Below are 15,835 nucleotides of genomic sequence, written 5' to 3'. Positions count from 1 at the left end.
CTAGTATGATAATAAAGTATGGAATCAGCTTCCAGTTATTAGAATCTCAACCTTAATTTAATTTAATTTAAAATAACTTTATTGTTAATAGATTTACAGAGAGTAAGAATACAGGATACACTTAAAAAACAAAGAGCGACCTTATCACTAAAGTGATCTCTTCCAGGCAACCCATACTTAAGAACTTATAGAACTGTAAGACGGGGAGTCGCAATGTAGCTATAAATATAATATATATATAAATATATATAGGTATATATAAACATATACACTCTAATAGGTACATACTATAAAATATAATATAATATATACATGTATATAAATACTATATAAAATCAATATAGTATAATTAAATAAATAATACATACTACATAGCTAACTGTACATATAGTTATGGCAGAAAATCTACAGTGACAGATAGTGTTTCTTGACACGGTTTTTAAAGATTGCCAGCGATTTGGAGCGTCTTATTTCGACCGGAAGTGCATTCCACAGCGAAGCTGCTTTTACAGTAAATGATTCCGCGTAGCCATGCGTAATGCGTATTATGTTTGGTCGTTATAAGCTTGAAATCGAAACAGGAACGCAGGCCGCGATCACGTTCGAAGGAGCTAAAAAATTTAAACTGATCTTTAAGGTAGGGTGGTGACCAGGGATGGAAAAGTGTGGCAAATAGGATAGAAAGAACATGCAGATTACGTCGATGCCTAATAGGGAGCCAGTTCAGTTTTTTACGATATTCAGATACATGGTCGTATTTCCTTTCCTTAACCTTGTTTTAACCTAATATATATATACCTAACACATCTCTTTTAGTATAGTAGGTAATAAACAATGGTTATAATTGACTAGGTATACTTAATTAATGAATACTCACGTATCAAAGGTGTTTAAATTCAAACTATAAAAGAATGGGTATTTAAATAAAATTGTAAAGTACCTAAACCATTTTTAGATATATTTAGTTTGGCAACAAATGTAGGTAGTATAGTAAATAGATAAACTCAAATTTCATAAATGTAACCATAAATATTTTGTAGACCTGTCCATTATATTAAATAAATAATATCTCTATACATATGTATAATATTTATGTACTTGTAGGAATTTAAATATTTGAATTTTTTTCTAGTGAAACAGTTCTTCAACAACCTGATGGAATTGAAGGAGGACTTGGTAAGAACATGAACTTTATTTAATAAAACAAACAATTGGAGTTAATTTTAGAATATAGAACTAACAAAAATTCGTGACAACATTAGTGTCGCGAATTCTTTTCTACTTATTAATTTTTTTATATGACTAGCTTTAGGTACACAGAATGCACCAAGAAATCTCTGAGGTGGCTACTTTTTGCCAATTTTATCGGCAATTATAACCTAACCATCTCAAAGAAGTAGTTGGTCTTTTTATTTGTGAAAACCGAATGAAAATTCCTACAATAGATTCTAACACACACAGTCAGATAAACATGGCGGAGGGACATTGTTTTTTCTTTAATAATATTTATGATAGTAGGTAATGATAGAGGAAGTGATAGAACTTCTAACGCAGTTCCATGCAAGAGTTTGAAGCAATTTTACTTGGAATTTGTGAGCGTCATATGAAATATTTTCAATTTGATCAAATTGATCGAAACATAAATTATCATAATAATATTATGAAATACATACATACTTACATAGCAGAAGACTTATCTTTTTATTTTATTTTTAATAAAAATATTACAATAAAACTTAAACAGATTATTATATTATTATTCTACTATATGTTATTGATTAATGAATGACGTTTTCCATTGCTTTTGTTTTTATTTCCAGGATTACCTTTATGGTATCTAACACTCTGCCTGTTAGCGTCGTGGTTCGTCATTTTCGTCATTGTGTCTAGAGGCGTTAAGAGTTCAGGGAAAGCTTCCTATTTCCTCGCTCTGTTCCCGTATGTTGTGATGATCATATTGCTCATCAGGTTAGTACTTTATTTAGCTATTACTTAATATTTAGGTTTATTATATACACCACCTCCCACTGTCAATTTTGTCGTTTTCACCCTAACGTTAAGATTGTCTGGCGATCGCTAATTTTATTAGCGATAAGACCGCCTTTTTGTACCTCCCAATATGTTATATTTTTCTTTGTATAACCTGTTATTTGTGTTTGGTGGTGCAAAAAAGTACGTATATATACATACATACATATACATACATACATATTATATATACATACATAATATATATACATACATACCTAGAAATCTATTGTAGGAATCATCATCATAATCAACCCATCATCGCAGGTTCTATACTGGGTCTTCTCTCAGAATGAGAACGGGTTTAGCCACAGTCTACGTGGCAGACTGGTTCACCTTTGAGAACTTTAAAAAGAATTCTCAGGCATGCAAGTTTCCTTACGAATACGATGTTTTCCTTCACCGATAAAGCAAACTCCGAAAAGTAAGAGGTGCGTGCCGGGATCACACTCCGGCCCCAAACTACATGCAATACCTACATTAGACATTACAATACTTTACAAGAAGAAAAGAACCTTGGATTAGAATTTAAAGTTAAGTTTAAAAATATTGCATGCTCAATTTAGTGACTAAATAATTATAGTGCGTGTGCGCGCGCGATGTTTTAATAAATTATATAAAATTGTAAAATAAGTATTGATAGTTTTCTCTGTATCTTCATAGTTATAGTTAGTTAAGACATTTTTGAAACACTTTTTTAGACCATGCTTATTCAAATTATTAATTTTAACCTTTCTGTTTAAACATCTGTACAAAAACGGTTAATTCTTTATTTACAGCACCTACAGACAACCCTTTTTATTATATGTATAGAATATCTACTGTGAACAATTCCCCGGCTTTCTTGAGAATGTTTTGTTGATAAATTATTATTTATAAGTTAGATATTCTTAACCTTTCAAAAATATTTTTTCAGCACGGTCATTTTACCTGGAGCCGGAAAGGGTATTCTGTTCTTTATTACACCGCAATGGAACAAATTAATAGAACTTGACGTAAGTTGGAGAATAAATAATTATGTAGATGCACCATCTTGATAAATGAACAATTTTCTTACATAGTCTCCTTTCTATTTTTTTTTCTATAGCTAGACCTTTCTATTCCAGGTGTGGTACGCAGCTGTGACTCAGGTTTTCTTCTCGTTGTCTGTATGTACGGGACCTATCATTATGTTTTCCTCCTACAACGGCTTCAGACAAAATGTTTATAGGTGAGTAATCTTATAAAAATACGTCACCCACCACACAAACATAAGAAAACACAATAACAAGAAATATTATATCATTAAACTGGAATTAAATTACGTCTGGTGAATAAAGTAACTCGGTATTTATTATAAATTCAAGGTGATCTCCGAATGAAGGACTCTTATGGTTTCCACCGTTTAATACTTTCACTTAACTGCAATCAGATAATAATTAGAAAAAATGAAATAATAAAGTAAAATCAGTAAAAAAAATACCATTTATCCTTGTCCTATCTATCCTTATTTTGTAGATATGATATCATTATCACGTACAAAATAAATTCATTAAAAGTACGTGTATAGTCAACGTCTCGAGCGATGGACGACTCCTTGATAACACAACCAAAAGACTATGGACGTACTTTTCTTGCAGGGATTTCAACACTTCAGATTGAAGACTAGTAAATCCTACGTTTTCTCTCACAGGGATGCAATGATAGTCACTACTCTAGACACGTTCACAAGTCTACTGTCCGGCTTCACTATCTTCGGTATCCTTGGGAACCTGGCGCACGTGCTAGACCGAAATGTTACCGATGTGGTGGGCTCGGGAGGAACTGGACTCGCTTTTGTTTCCTACCCTGATGCTATTGCCAAAACCTTCCAGCCCCAGGTTGGTTTTTGTTTTTTTAAACAGGTTTACTTACCTAAATGTTTGGTCAATGTGACAAGTAGTCCTGAATGATACGATGAATAATTTCAGTTCGCCATTTAGCAAATAAACACGAGAGATGAATAAAATACGCTGCTTAGTTAAAAAAAATATTTCAAAAAACTTTTAATTAATTATCAAATTCATAGTTGCTATTATTAATGCTAAATCTGTTACCGTGTCATATCCCATCTGTTTAACCAATTTTAACGAAATTTGGCAAAGAGATAGCTTGAATCCTCCGGAAACTCCGGCTAGACATAGGCTATTTTTATTCTATCCTACTTTATATTATAAATGTGAAAGTGTGGATTTTTGGATGTTTGTTACAGAATCACGCAAAAACGGCTGAACGGATTTGGATGAAATTTGGAATGGAGATAGATGATAGGCTACTTTTTCCCCGGAAAATCAAAGAGTTTCCGCGGGATTTTGAAAAATGTATACCCACGCGGATGAAGTCACGGGCATCAGCTAACCTATTATTATAAAATCAAAAAGTTCCCACTTGATTTTTCTTAAAAGCTCATCCATTTAACCAATTTTGACGGACACAGTTTGCAACCTGAAGATGGACATATACTACGTTATATCCCGGAAAATTATAAAGTTCCCACAGGATTTTTAAAAGCTAATGTTTGGTGTAGTTTTCATGAAATTATAAAAATAAATTCATAAATAAAAAATCTTTCAATTTCTATTTCAGCTTTTCGCAGTTCTATTCTTCTTGATGATGGCCGTCCTTGGTGTTGGTTCGGCTGTCGCGCTGTTGTCTTCAGTCAATACTTTACTCTTGGACGCTTTCCCTCGCGTTCGCACCGTCTACATGTCCGCCTTGTCTTGTACAGTTGGATTTGGCATCGGTCTCGTATATGTAACACCGGTAAATGCATCTTGTGAATCTAAATTCCAAATCAGGGCTATTTTTGTCCGACTGCGGCGAAGAATGCTCTTTAAGAATTTTAGCTTCAACATTACGAAGCTAAAATTCTTAAAAAATCAAAATGGCGGATTTTATGCAAACTTAGTCCTAAGTACATAGGTAGTTGGCTAAGTAATGCCCCCGTCTGCCATACATTTCCTAATATAAATGTTTAGGACCTTGTCAATTTCTATTTACAGGATGCAAAGTTTATTTTTTTGCTTTTCAGTTACCTACCCTGTTCTATTTATTAGCAGTCGGGTTTTTTAGTTTTTTATTACGTAATTTTTTGTCGAGTCTCTACAAGACTGAATAAATATATTAATCATAAATCAAATAAGCTGCTTATTTTCTGAGACACGTACCTACCTAGAATTTATTTAGATTAAAAAAAAGAAGCAACTCCAGAGTTCCTTGTCGGTTCTTCTCAGTATAGAAAGTGCTTTGTGTGCACAAGTGGCACAAGCTGTTTTAAGTACCTACAAGTAAATTTATTTCATTTAATGTAGAATTGATTTGATAAGTTGGGAGCATTATTTAATTTCTATGTTTTAATCTTTCAAGGTGTTTCATCATTGTTTTGTTTTTAGGCAGGCCAATATGTTTTGGAAATTGTTGATTACTACGGTGGAACGTTCCTCATCCTATTCTGTGGTATTGCTGAAATTCTCGCAGTGTTTTGGATTTACGGTAATTATTTATTAGTACATAGTCGAGAGCAGCTTCATAGCAAAAGAGAGTAGGGTACACGCAAAAATCCACGCGGACGAAATCGTGGGTCTCGTGTTTAAAGTAATTTAAAGTATCACCCGCGTCCAGGTACCAAGGAATATTTCTTCCAAACTTTGACATAACTTTATTAGTTACATAACTTTATTATTAATCATAAATGCTGGTTTTGAAGTTTCTGCCCAGTTATACTGTCATTACCATCGTAGCCCATATACGTCCACAGCTGGACATAGGCTCTTGTAGGGATTTCTACACGCCACGGTCTTGCGTCGCCTGAATCCAGCGGGTCCCGGCGACTCATTTAATATTCTGTCCACCTAGTAGACGGTCTAACAACACCGCTTTCCGGTGCTAGGTCGCCATTCCAGCACCACAACGTCTATCGGTTTTCCGAACTATGTGCCTTGCCACTTCGCAACCCATTGAGCTATTCAAAATAAATTTTGAGGGCGCGGCGCCTTAAAATTTGCCGCAACACGTAGCCGCGTGAAAATTTGTTTTTATTGTTTCAGGTCTTGAAAACATATGTACAGATATCGAATTCATGTTGGGTATCAGCACATCCGTATACTGGCGTTTCTGTTGGGGTCTAATCACTCCTGCGATGATGATCGTCGTATTTATTTATGCTCTGTTCTCATTTGATAACTTATTGTTTGCTGGTCATTATGTGTATCCTACAGCAGGCTATGGTAAGTTATTAGGTTTCGATTGCTTTAAAATATCCACACCTACAAAATTAGCAAAATCTTTAAAAAGTCACAACTTTGTTATCAAAACTCACAAAATACGTTAGTCTTTTGTGATGTTAACTGCTAATAGTACCTACTAATATAATATTAGAAATTATATTTTTTTTAACCCAGATTAATATATTTCTAAATTAATTATTCTTTTTAATAAATTATTTTACTAGGTTCTTTAAAAAAAACTTAATTGTTACAGTGGCAGGTTACCTAATGCTGTTCGTCGGTATCGCATTTGTACCAATCTTCACAATTTTGTCCATGCACAAAAACAGAACTGGTAACTTTGTAGAGGTAAGAAAAATTTCAGAATATAAAACACGTAGGAGTCAAAGACTAAAACACGGCATGGTTGTGCGCACATCTGAGCGTTGTGTGGCGTGTTTATAGCAAAAGGTTTATAGTAAAATAGTGCGACTGGTTTTTGATGCAATAGTTTTGCGGAATTGCTACTCAAATTCTGAGGCCGACCGTTCACATTTTTGCCTATTTATTCCTGTGATTATGAATACTCTGTACCAAACTGTAAAATCAGAGAGTACCTACCTACTTAAATAAGATTGTCTACATCGACACAAAAACTAGTTCTTCTAAGTTTGCAATTTGAACCATGCCTTAGATAATACCTATCTTCATCTCAGACACGTGCTAAAACTTACATATGAATGGCAAAATGTGTATAAATGTAATGTAAATAAATGTAATAAATGTAAACCTTATAGTAAGTAAATTGTAAATCTTTTCTTCAATTTGTTTATTTTCGATTTCAGACTCTTAAGAAGGTATTCCGTCCGAAATCTTCCTGGGGGCCCCGTTCTGCGAGCACTCGAAGGGAATGGGAACTTTTCTCACAGGACATGCAAACTAGGCGCGTCAAAATGTACACCTCCTGGCCCAGACATATTTGGCGCAGTTTGTCAGGAGGATATCAACGTGTATTGAGAAATAAATCAATTTAGGTCCACGAATTTCCACTTATTACCGAAATCTAGAACTAACCTAATTTTATTGTTTGTATAATAAGAAATACTTTTATTGTAGCCTTCTCTGCATACGCAACTACGCCAAAAAATCTGTGCCCGTTGGCACATCTAATAGCCATTGTTCAGGAATTTAATTGTATTAACTATTTTAATCGTAACATATACAATCATTTTCGTTCATATTTTTTTAGATTTTCTTATTCTACGAGTAAATTTTTATTTAATACTTAGTCGGTACCTGCATACACAACAACAACACCAGTAGTTAATTTTTTTATCTAATTTTGAGTAGTTGGCACTTGCTTAAACCTAGTACGTAGGTACTGTATCTTAAGATTTGTTATTAGTCTAATATTTTTCATCTTGTTGCAAAAAAGTTACTTATCTGGTTTTATTTAACATTGTATCTTTATAATAAATTTTGCTTTGTTTAAACTAAGCTTTACTTTAAAATATTTTTGTTTTCTCACTTCTAGTTGTAATTTTATAAATGTAAATTGTGTGGCTGTGTAATACTTAGTATAATGCGCAAATTTTGAGGAAGGTTTTTGTGTTATGTCAAAGGTACGGCTTACCTTTATAATATTAAGGACTAAAATCATACTTTTGACATGAAAGTTGACACATAGGTAGAGCCAATATGGCGAGACCTTTCGCAAAATGTATGCTCCATATGTAAGCTGTTGAGAGTACATCTAATGTGAATAACTCTGTGTGTATTAATAAGTGTATCTCGATGTGGTTTTATATTTTGTACCTCTTGTAAATAAATAATGAAGACAATGATTATGGTCTTGTATCTATTGATTTTTATTTATTAAAAAAATATTTAAAAAAACCGACTTCCAAAACCACTACAAAGTAAAAAATAACTTTTGTTTCTAGTTTCTACACGTGTAGGTATGTATGTTGAAGTCTGGCGAGCTGGACGCTTTGATTTCTAGTTTCTTTTATGCTCGCCCGACTTCATTCATACATACCTACACGTGTAGAAACTAGAAATAAAAGTTTTTTACTTTGTAGTGGTTTTGGAAGTCGTTTTTTTTAAGCTTTTTAGTGTAAGTAGTCATTGCTTGATACCTAAAATATCAATTCACCATTAGAAATTCCCGAATCCCCACGGCTTAGGAGTTCAGTACCTTGCAGCATCAGCATTGAGGAGTTGGGATCCAAAGATGGTGTAGTCTATGCTTGGCACCAAAAATAATATTGCATCATCCGTAGTTCCTGAATCACTATAGTTTAGGAGTGCTGTACCCTACCTCATCAGGGTTGAGGAGTTGGGACTTGGAATTCAAGCATAAAGTCGTTGCTTGGTACCTACAACGTTAATTCACTATGAACACTTCCTGAATCTCGATAACTTAGGCGGGCAGTAAACCTGCAGCATCAGGATTGAGGAGTTGGATCCAGAAATTTAAATCAGACCACCACCTTAACATCCTCTGCTGAATAAAAAAAAATTGCAAATCGGTCCAGAAACCTGGAAAAAATCGATGTACATACAGTAAAAAAAAAGTCGAAAAAAACGGGCCGAATTGAGAACCATCTCCTTTTTGGAAGTCGGCTAAAAAGTTAAGGCATAGAAAAATTAGGTACCTACCTATATTTACCTACCTTGTTGTTTTTCGTAAGGAACAATTTATACTATACTAGCTGCCAACCCCGGCTTCACACGGATTTAAATTTAATGTGTAAGTGTGGTTATTTTTTATACTTCAGACACTTGGACGATTTAACCTATGGACTTGTAACGCGCCTAATATTACGAATAAAAATTTCTGTCAATACTTATAATATTACGAATAAAAATTTCTGTCACTTTTGGTGCGGGACGAGGAAACACTACATAGACAACTTGACACACTCACTCAACAAAGTTTTGTGTCATTATTAAACACACACATATCTAAATCTTCAACACTACTACATTTTACGCACACTAATAAGTTATATACATCAACATACAAAGACATTACGAGTGTAAGACAGTCAAATTGATTTGCGATGCTACCGTATCGATATTTTAAAATATATCGATAGTTTTTCAGAAACAAAAGTAGAAGTAAGAATTTATTACTCGTATTTAATTACTTAAAACCAGTGTTTGGTCAGCGTAGCGTATTCTTGCATACATTCACCTCACTTAATAGGTAATTATCCCAAAAACTAATAATGCAACGTAAAAATAAGAAAAATATTTATTAAAAAATATGCACATACTTTTTTAATTATTTTATATCATTTTTAATCTTTTGTATTTTTTTATATAACGAAATTTTCATTTAAAATTTCGATAGTGAAAATGTGCTTATTAATGACTTATATTATTATATAATACAAAATAAACCTGACCGCGCAAAAGCCTACCAAACATAATTAGTAGGTATATCAATCAATAAAATGTTTTTTTCTTTCCAATCAATCATTTATTTATTGCACATTGGGTTTACATGGTAATTCCAATATGGTGTACTCTTTGTCCAAAAAAATTAAATGTAAGTTATTAAATATAACACGTATTGCCCTTACAAATTAGCAATGCAAAAATTTTCTCAATACCTGCCGCTTTTACCCCACAGCAAAATTCCATAAGACAGATATGATACTATGAAAATAAATTAGTAAACACACACGGTGGCCTCTTCTATTTTTAACACGTCATTGTGGCTAATTCCGTTGTACATAATCTCTAAACTAAACTAAAATGGCACGTCTAAATCTATATTGCTATCCCTGTCATAATGTTGCTTGCGGTAAAGGATAGCACTAGATTTAGACCTGTTAATTTAGTTTAGTTTAGAGATTGTGTACAAGAGAATCAGCCCCAATATTTACCATTAGGTTAATGTTATGTACATTCTTGGCGATTTAATACATAAATTTTATACATTTCGCGCCTATCACTAAAATTGCGTTGCTTTAATTTTTTTTTTAAATGTATTAAGTACGTGAAATCACATAAATCGACCAGTTTTATTACAAGTATAGGTAGCGAAAAAATTGTGGTAATTAATAATAACTATTCTTTACTTGACTTGAAGACGGTAATTTAGTCGTTAATAATAAAGAAAATGTTTTCATCGATATCGATAATCGAACCGCAATCACTATCGTACTACTACGTAATTTCATGCTGTTCACGCGTATTCAAATTTTAACCTAATTTGTATATATCGAGGGTTGCAATTGTTTAGAAAAAACAAAATATAGTCTCGTGAGGAGTGTGACTCGTTTCTACCGAATTATTACGTACTCAATTACTGAATCGGTAAAGTTCTCGATTGTTATTTTATTATAATAATTTATGTAATTTAATTTATAGAAAGCGTTTATTACACCAAAAATACTTACTTATGAAATGAAATTCCATCTTTTTGTAAATTTGATGTGTTTGATTTGTTCTTGCACTCACTAACGGCACAAACAGGCATTTTTCACCCAGCGTGTAAGACGTCGTCACACATCGAAAACGATTCTGACAATGACAAAATCGATTCCGCAAACAGTGTTTATAAACGCAGTGGATTAAAAATCCATTACTATTGACAGAGGGGAATAATCATGCGAGGCGCGTCCTTAGGTTAAATCGTCCAAGTTCAGACAGCATTTTCGATGAAAGCCCTCAGTCGGTTTGATTTCTTCCGACATCTTGAACAATTATCGTCATATTTCAACAAATTAATACGAAACAATAATAAGCTTTATGTATAGATCACTTTATCTTTTCATGAAAACTGCATTAAAACCCGTTGCGTGGTTTACAAGATCTAAGCGTTCATAGGGACAGATAGTGGGAAGCAAGTTTATTTATGCTATGTAAACACTAAACAAGTAAGGAGTTTTGTCATATATTTGAGAGGTATCAAAATGATCTATGAAATATTAAAAAACTGCATTTTAACCTAAAAAAGAGTCAAAGTAAAAAAATGTGCATTATCTATAATTATAATCATATGCATATCCTGGTTGTTCTGCGTTGACCGTTGTTTAAAATTTTTATTTATTTTATTAGCAATACAAGGATTAAATCTTTCTTTTTTACGCAGATTACCTTTCTAATTTGATGTGACGAACAGCTACGTTTTATTTTCTCTGCGATAAGTTAAATATATCTAATCATTAAACTTTATCAGGCATATTAAACAATAAATATATATTAGAAACATTTAATGCATATACTTATTAATATTAGGTGTATCAATAGTAATTACGTCGCAAGAAAATTCATTCGATAAGTATCGATATCGAAGGAATCTCGTCTTTCATTAAATTGACAAATTCCTAAACATAAGTAAACAAAAGAAAGTAGTTAATCTTAAGAACACAACTCCAAAATCCACAAAATATAAGCTCTCTGTGTGAGCTGAATGTCCTGAAAGAAATTAAGAAGTTCAGCTTCACATACTCAAAGTTCAAAGCGTGACAAAATAACGCACATATCCTGAAAACTGCATACCAATAATTCCACCAGAACCTTTAATTTTTTATTTATTGTCCTTAGAAACTTTAAAGGCTTGTTACTTTCCGCTTCCCGCTTAAAGGTGTTTTCAATTAAGTATTATAGTTTACGTGACACTGGCACCGCGACCGTAGCAAACTCGTAACCCGTAACACTTGAAGTCTACGCAGCAGGCAAATATTTGTTCAGAGAATCAAATTATAAATCCCAAAATTTCTTCTGCCGAGAATCGAATCCGGGAGCGCACACTTAACAAGAATACTATACCAGGGAGGTCGTTAATTAAAGGTCATCGTCAAAATCATAGGTTCTCTCTATATCGCAGACCTTACAGTGAAGACCTACATGTAAAATCTTAAGTTCTTGTACCCGGCAATTTAAACTTTGAGCTGCTTTTCCACCACAGATGTGAGTATGTACGCTACGTTGCTATGGATGTGTGTCACATCCATCAATCATTTACAGCTCCACATTTTTTTAATTGAAAATATTAGAAATATCACCCATTTCCACATCGGTGGAAATGGGTTTAATGATGGCTTTTTATATAGAGGTATGCGTGCTACGGATGAGAGCTACGAATAGGATAGGATAGGATATTAAGCAGTTGGGGATTGTCAAACTAACAGATTATACCTACTATTACTAGATGATGCCTGCGACTTCATCCACGTGGATTTAGATTTTTTTAATCCCGTGGGAACTTTTTAATTTTCCGGGGTAAAAGTAGCCTATGTTTGTCCCTGGAATGTAAGCTAAATGCCTGTGCATTTCATCTTAATTGGTTAAACGGATCTGCCTGAAAATCTAGCGGACAGACAGACTGGCAGAAACCATCGCATTTATATTAGTGTGGAAGTATGGATATTGTAGTTTAGTGACAGAAAAAATCACGCAAAAATGATTTTGTTTCTAATTATTCTTTGGGTTTACGATAAGATGTTTTTTGGTAAATTGGACTACAGACTTCCTAGGTCAAGTAGGTACGTGTCTCGAAGACGCATAAGGGTGCGTCTGACACGCACTTGACCGGTTTTTTCTATTTTTTCAATTTTATTATGAGCAACAAATGACAATACAACTAGGTAGGTACTGCACTAAACCCTAACTGGACCATTTTCCATTAGGTATAAGCAACTAATGGTACAAAAACTAAGGTATAGGAAGGTAAGTAGGTAAAAGCACTTTGACGATTGAAATCACAATGACGCCAATGACTTTGTTATATTTTATTATGAAATCTATTATCGAAATAAAATCAATCAAAACAAATGATTCAGGTACTTAAATAGTAAATTAGGTTAATGTCATTCATGTTGTAAAGGTAGGTAATACAAGATGTAAAAATAACATTGCCTATTTTTTCCTTTTCGTCGTAAACTGACTGATTAAAAATGCCATTAAATATATATTTACTTATAGTCCGTACAAAATGACTTCTCAAGCGCCATTTAATTCTATGGGTCAACTGTCATGTAAAGAGTACGGTTCACCTTTCAAATAAGGATTAAAATCGTACTTTTGGCATGACACTGGGCCGATTCTCTTGTACACAATCTCTAAACTAAAATAAAATTAACAGGTCTAAATGTAGTGCTATCCTTTTCCGCAAGCAACATTTTGAAAGGGATAGCAATAGGTTTAGACTTGTCACTTTAATTTAGTTTAGGGATTGTGTACAACGGAATTAGCGACTATCTAAAATTGTCTTATATTACTTAAAAGGTTTATGTATTTAATAAAAAATGATATTCTAGTAGTAGCTACCTGCCTAATCGTATTTTTCCGCATTGATAATGATATTATACCTACCTGTCTGCGTGAAGTATGATGTATAAGGTGGTATAAGTGCATTAAAGAAAATAATATTGTTCATTGTTCTAATTAAAATATCATCGCCAAATACATGCTTATATCTTTAATATCAAAGTTATCTGATATTTTTTATCACACCATTTATTGCAGGTTACAATAAATACCTACAACAAAGAAACACCACAACTCTTTCCGACATAACGCACATAGACGTGTGCTGACGTCTCATACATATCAATGGTGATTGTTACAAACTACCTAATGTAATTAAATACCTACTATGTAAATTATTAATTAACCTTTAAATTAATAAAATATAATGTTTTAGGATATCGGTACAGAAATTCCGATGAAAAATGGGGAAAGGGTAAATGCAGCCTTTGATGCCAGCCCAGAAAATATAAATAAATTACATGAAATAAGTAAAATAGAGAAGGTAAATATGGGTATAATAAGCATTAAGACTCTTAAAAATAAAAATTATTCATTTACTTAAGCATAATTTTAATAAATTGGGCATAAGTTCACAAACTGTAACCGTATTGGATTTTAGGTAAGTCTGGTCAAAGATTTTTAAGTAGGCTAGGTACTGGAAAATAATCGTGCACTTTTCTTACAAGGTGCGCTGGTGGCGTAGTTACCTGTCCAGCGCAGAATTACCTTCCTATTTGATTGCGATGTAGGTAAAATCAACCATTAAATTGCTTTTCAGGTTTCCAATGTGGAAAAACGGGGCCCTATTATTAATGTCACTCTGCTGTCAGTCCGCGCGTAGGTCTCTAGCTCGTAGACGAAATGAGCTACAAACCTGAAATTAGTGTAGAACGTTGACCCAAAACCAAATTTAATTGGTAATTCAATTAAATGTCGGATGTCGTCCGTCCACCTAGTGGGGGTTCTTGTAACGATGCGTTTTTCGGTGCGAGGTCATCATTTCAGAACCTTGCGAACCCCAACGTCTATTGGTTTTTCGAACTATTTGCCCCTCCCATTTTCATGAAAGGATATGGTTAAGGCCTTGATAAACTTCCCCCTTACCCCGAAATCAATTCCTGGCTAACTACGTCCATGAATTATCGCGTAATTTATTTTATTAGTTTATAGTTTTATTTACCACCAGCAAGAACTTATTGCTAAGTCATAAAATAGCCGCCGACTTTCTGGGTTATCAATTTATGATAGGCTATTTAATGTTATGAGAATAGTGCCATTACTACTATGTTAATTGATAGGTAACTATCACCTATACCTACCTACAGAAAATATTTTTAACGTCATCACTATTGCGGAGTTGTATTAATTTAGACTAATTTTAAAAAATAGACTTCCTGCGGTTTATGTCTCCCTACGAAAAATGTTTCTTCTCTACTCAAATAGATCTGTCAAGTGTCAACTCTACAATATACTACTTAAATATTTAAAGGTACTTTTATATTTATTAATCTTTTATCATCACAAATGTACCCAACTATAAGACCAACTAAGTATAAGTATAATAAAATTTATTTGTTCCCTAGATAAACCTAGGTAAGGTATGTAGGTGGGTAATTTAATTCTACAAAAGTAATATACTTAATAATCAATTACTTGGGATTATTTTAAAGTAACCGTATGTAAACATTTATTACAGAAAAAAACAAAAATTGTTCATGAACGACCAAAATGGGGAAACCAAATCGAATTTCTAATGTCCTGCATATCCACATCGGTGGGCTTAGGAAACGTATGGCGGTTTCCTTTCGTGGCATATCAAAACGGAGGCGGGGCGTTTCTTATACCTTATATTATTGTATTAATAGTCATAGGAAAGCCTATGTATTATCTGGAAACTGTACTTGGACAATTCAGTAATAGTAACTGCGTGAAGGTGTGGGGTCTTTCACCAGCTATGAAAGGTACGAAAAGGATCATATAATATGATATATCTACTAATTAAGTATACGTAAATAGGTACATGTTTTAAAAGTTCTTATTTTTATTTCTTCTTACAGGCACCGGATATGCGCAAACTTTGGGAGCCATTTACTTAGTATCATACTATGTTTCGATCATCGCCTTGTGCTTTTACTACCTGGCGATGAGCTTCCAGGATCCTCTACCTTGGGCAGTGTGCGAACCCGGGTGGAAAGATTGTGTGCCTTCAGGAGAGTCAGTCAATATAAGCGCTATACAAGGCAACCCTGTGAGCAGTGCTGAGTTGTATTTCTCGTAAGATATATATTTATATATTCTGTACCTACTTATTTATC

The 15,835-nt window shown here is 33.4% G+C and overlaps 1 protein-coding gene across 1 annotated transcript in view; it reads left to right on the top strand.

Moving 5' to 3' along the window:
• LOC117987676 (uncharacterized) overlaps positions 1-15,835 on the top strand; it is a 52,372-nt gene that overhangs the window by 27,663 nt on the left and 8,874 nt on the right. The window contains exons 10-22 of the mRNA XM_069502740.1: positions 1,133-1,176; positions 1,821-1,968; positions 2,945-3,023; positions 3,135-3,238; positions 3,701-3,887; positions 4,633-4,809; positions 5,439-5,538; positions 6,093-6,272; positions 6,526-6,620; positions 7,097-7,282; positions 13,915-14,022; positions 15,217-15,481; positions 15,578-15,794. Coding sequence (XP_069358841.1) covers positions 1,133-1,176; positions 1,821-1,968; positions 2,945-3,023; positions 3,135-3,238; positions 3,701-3,887; positions 4,633-4,809; positions 5,439-5,538; positions 6,093-6,272; positions 6,526-6,620; positions 7,097-7,282; positions 13,915-14,022; positions 15,217-15,481; positions 15,578-15,794 — 1,890 coding nt within the window. The remainder of the gene's footprint in view (positions 1-1,132; positions 1,177-1,820; positions 1,969-2,944; positions 3,024-3,134; positions 3,239-3,700; positions 3,888-4,632; positions 4,810-5,438; positions 5,539-6,092; positions 6,273-6,525; positions 6,621-7,096; positions 7,283-13,914; positions 14,023-15,216; positions 15,482-15,577; positions 15,795-15,835) is intronic.

Source organism: Maniola hyperantus, chromosome 13 (assembly GCF_902806685.2).
Source record: "Maniola hyperantus chromosome 13, iAphHyp1.2, whole genome shotgun sequence".
Taxonomy (NCBI): Eukaryota; Metazoa; Arthropoda; class Insecta; order Lepidoptera; family Nymphalidae; genus Maniola; species Maniola hyperantus.
The sequence above is the reverse complement of the archived record's forward strand: the minus strand, read 5'-3'. Positions and strand labels throughout refer to the sequence as shown.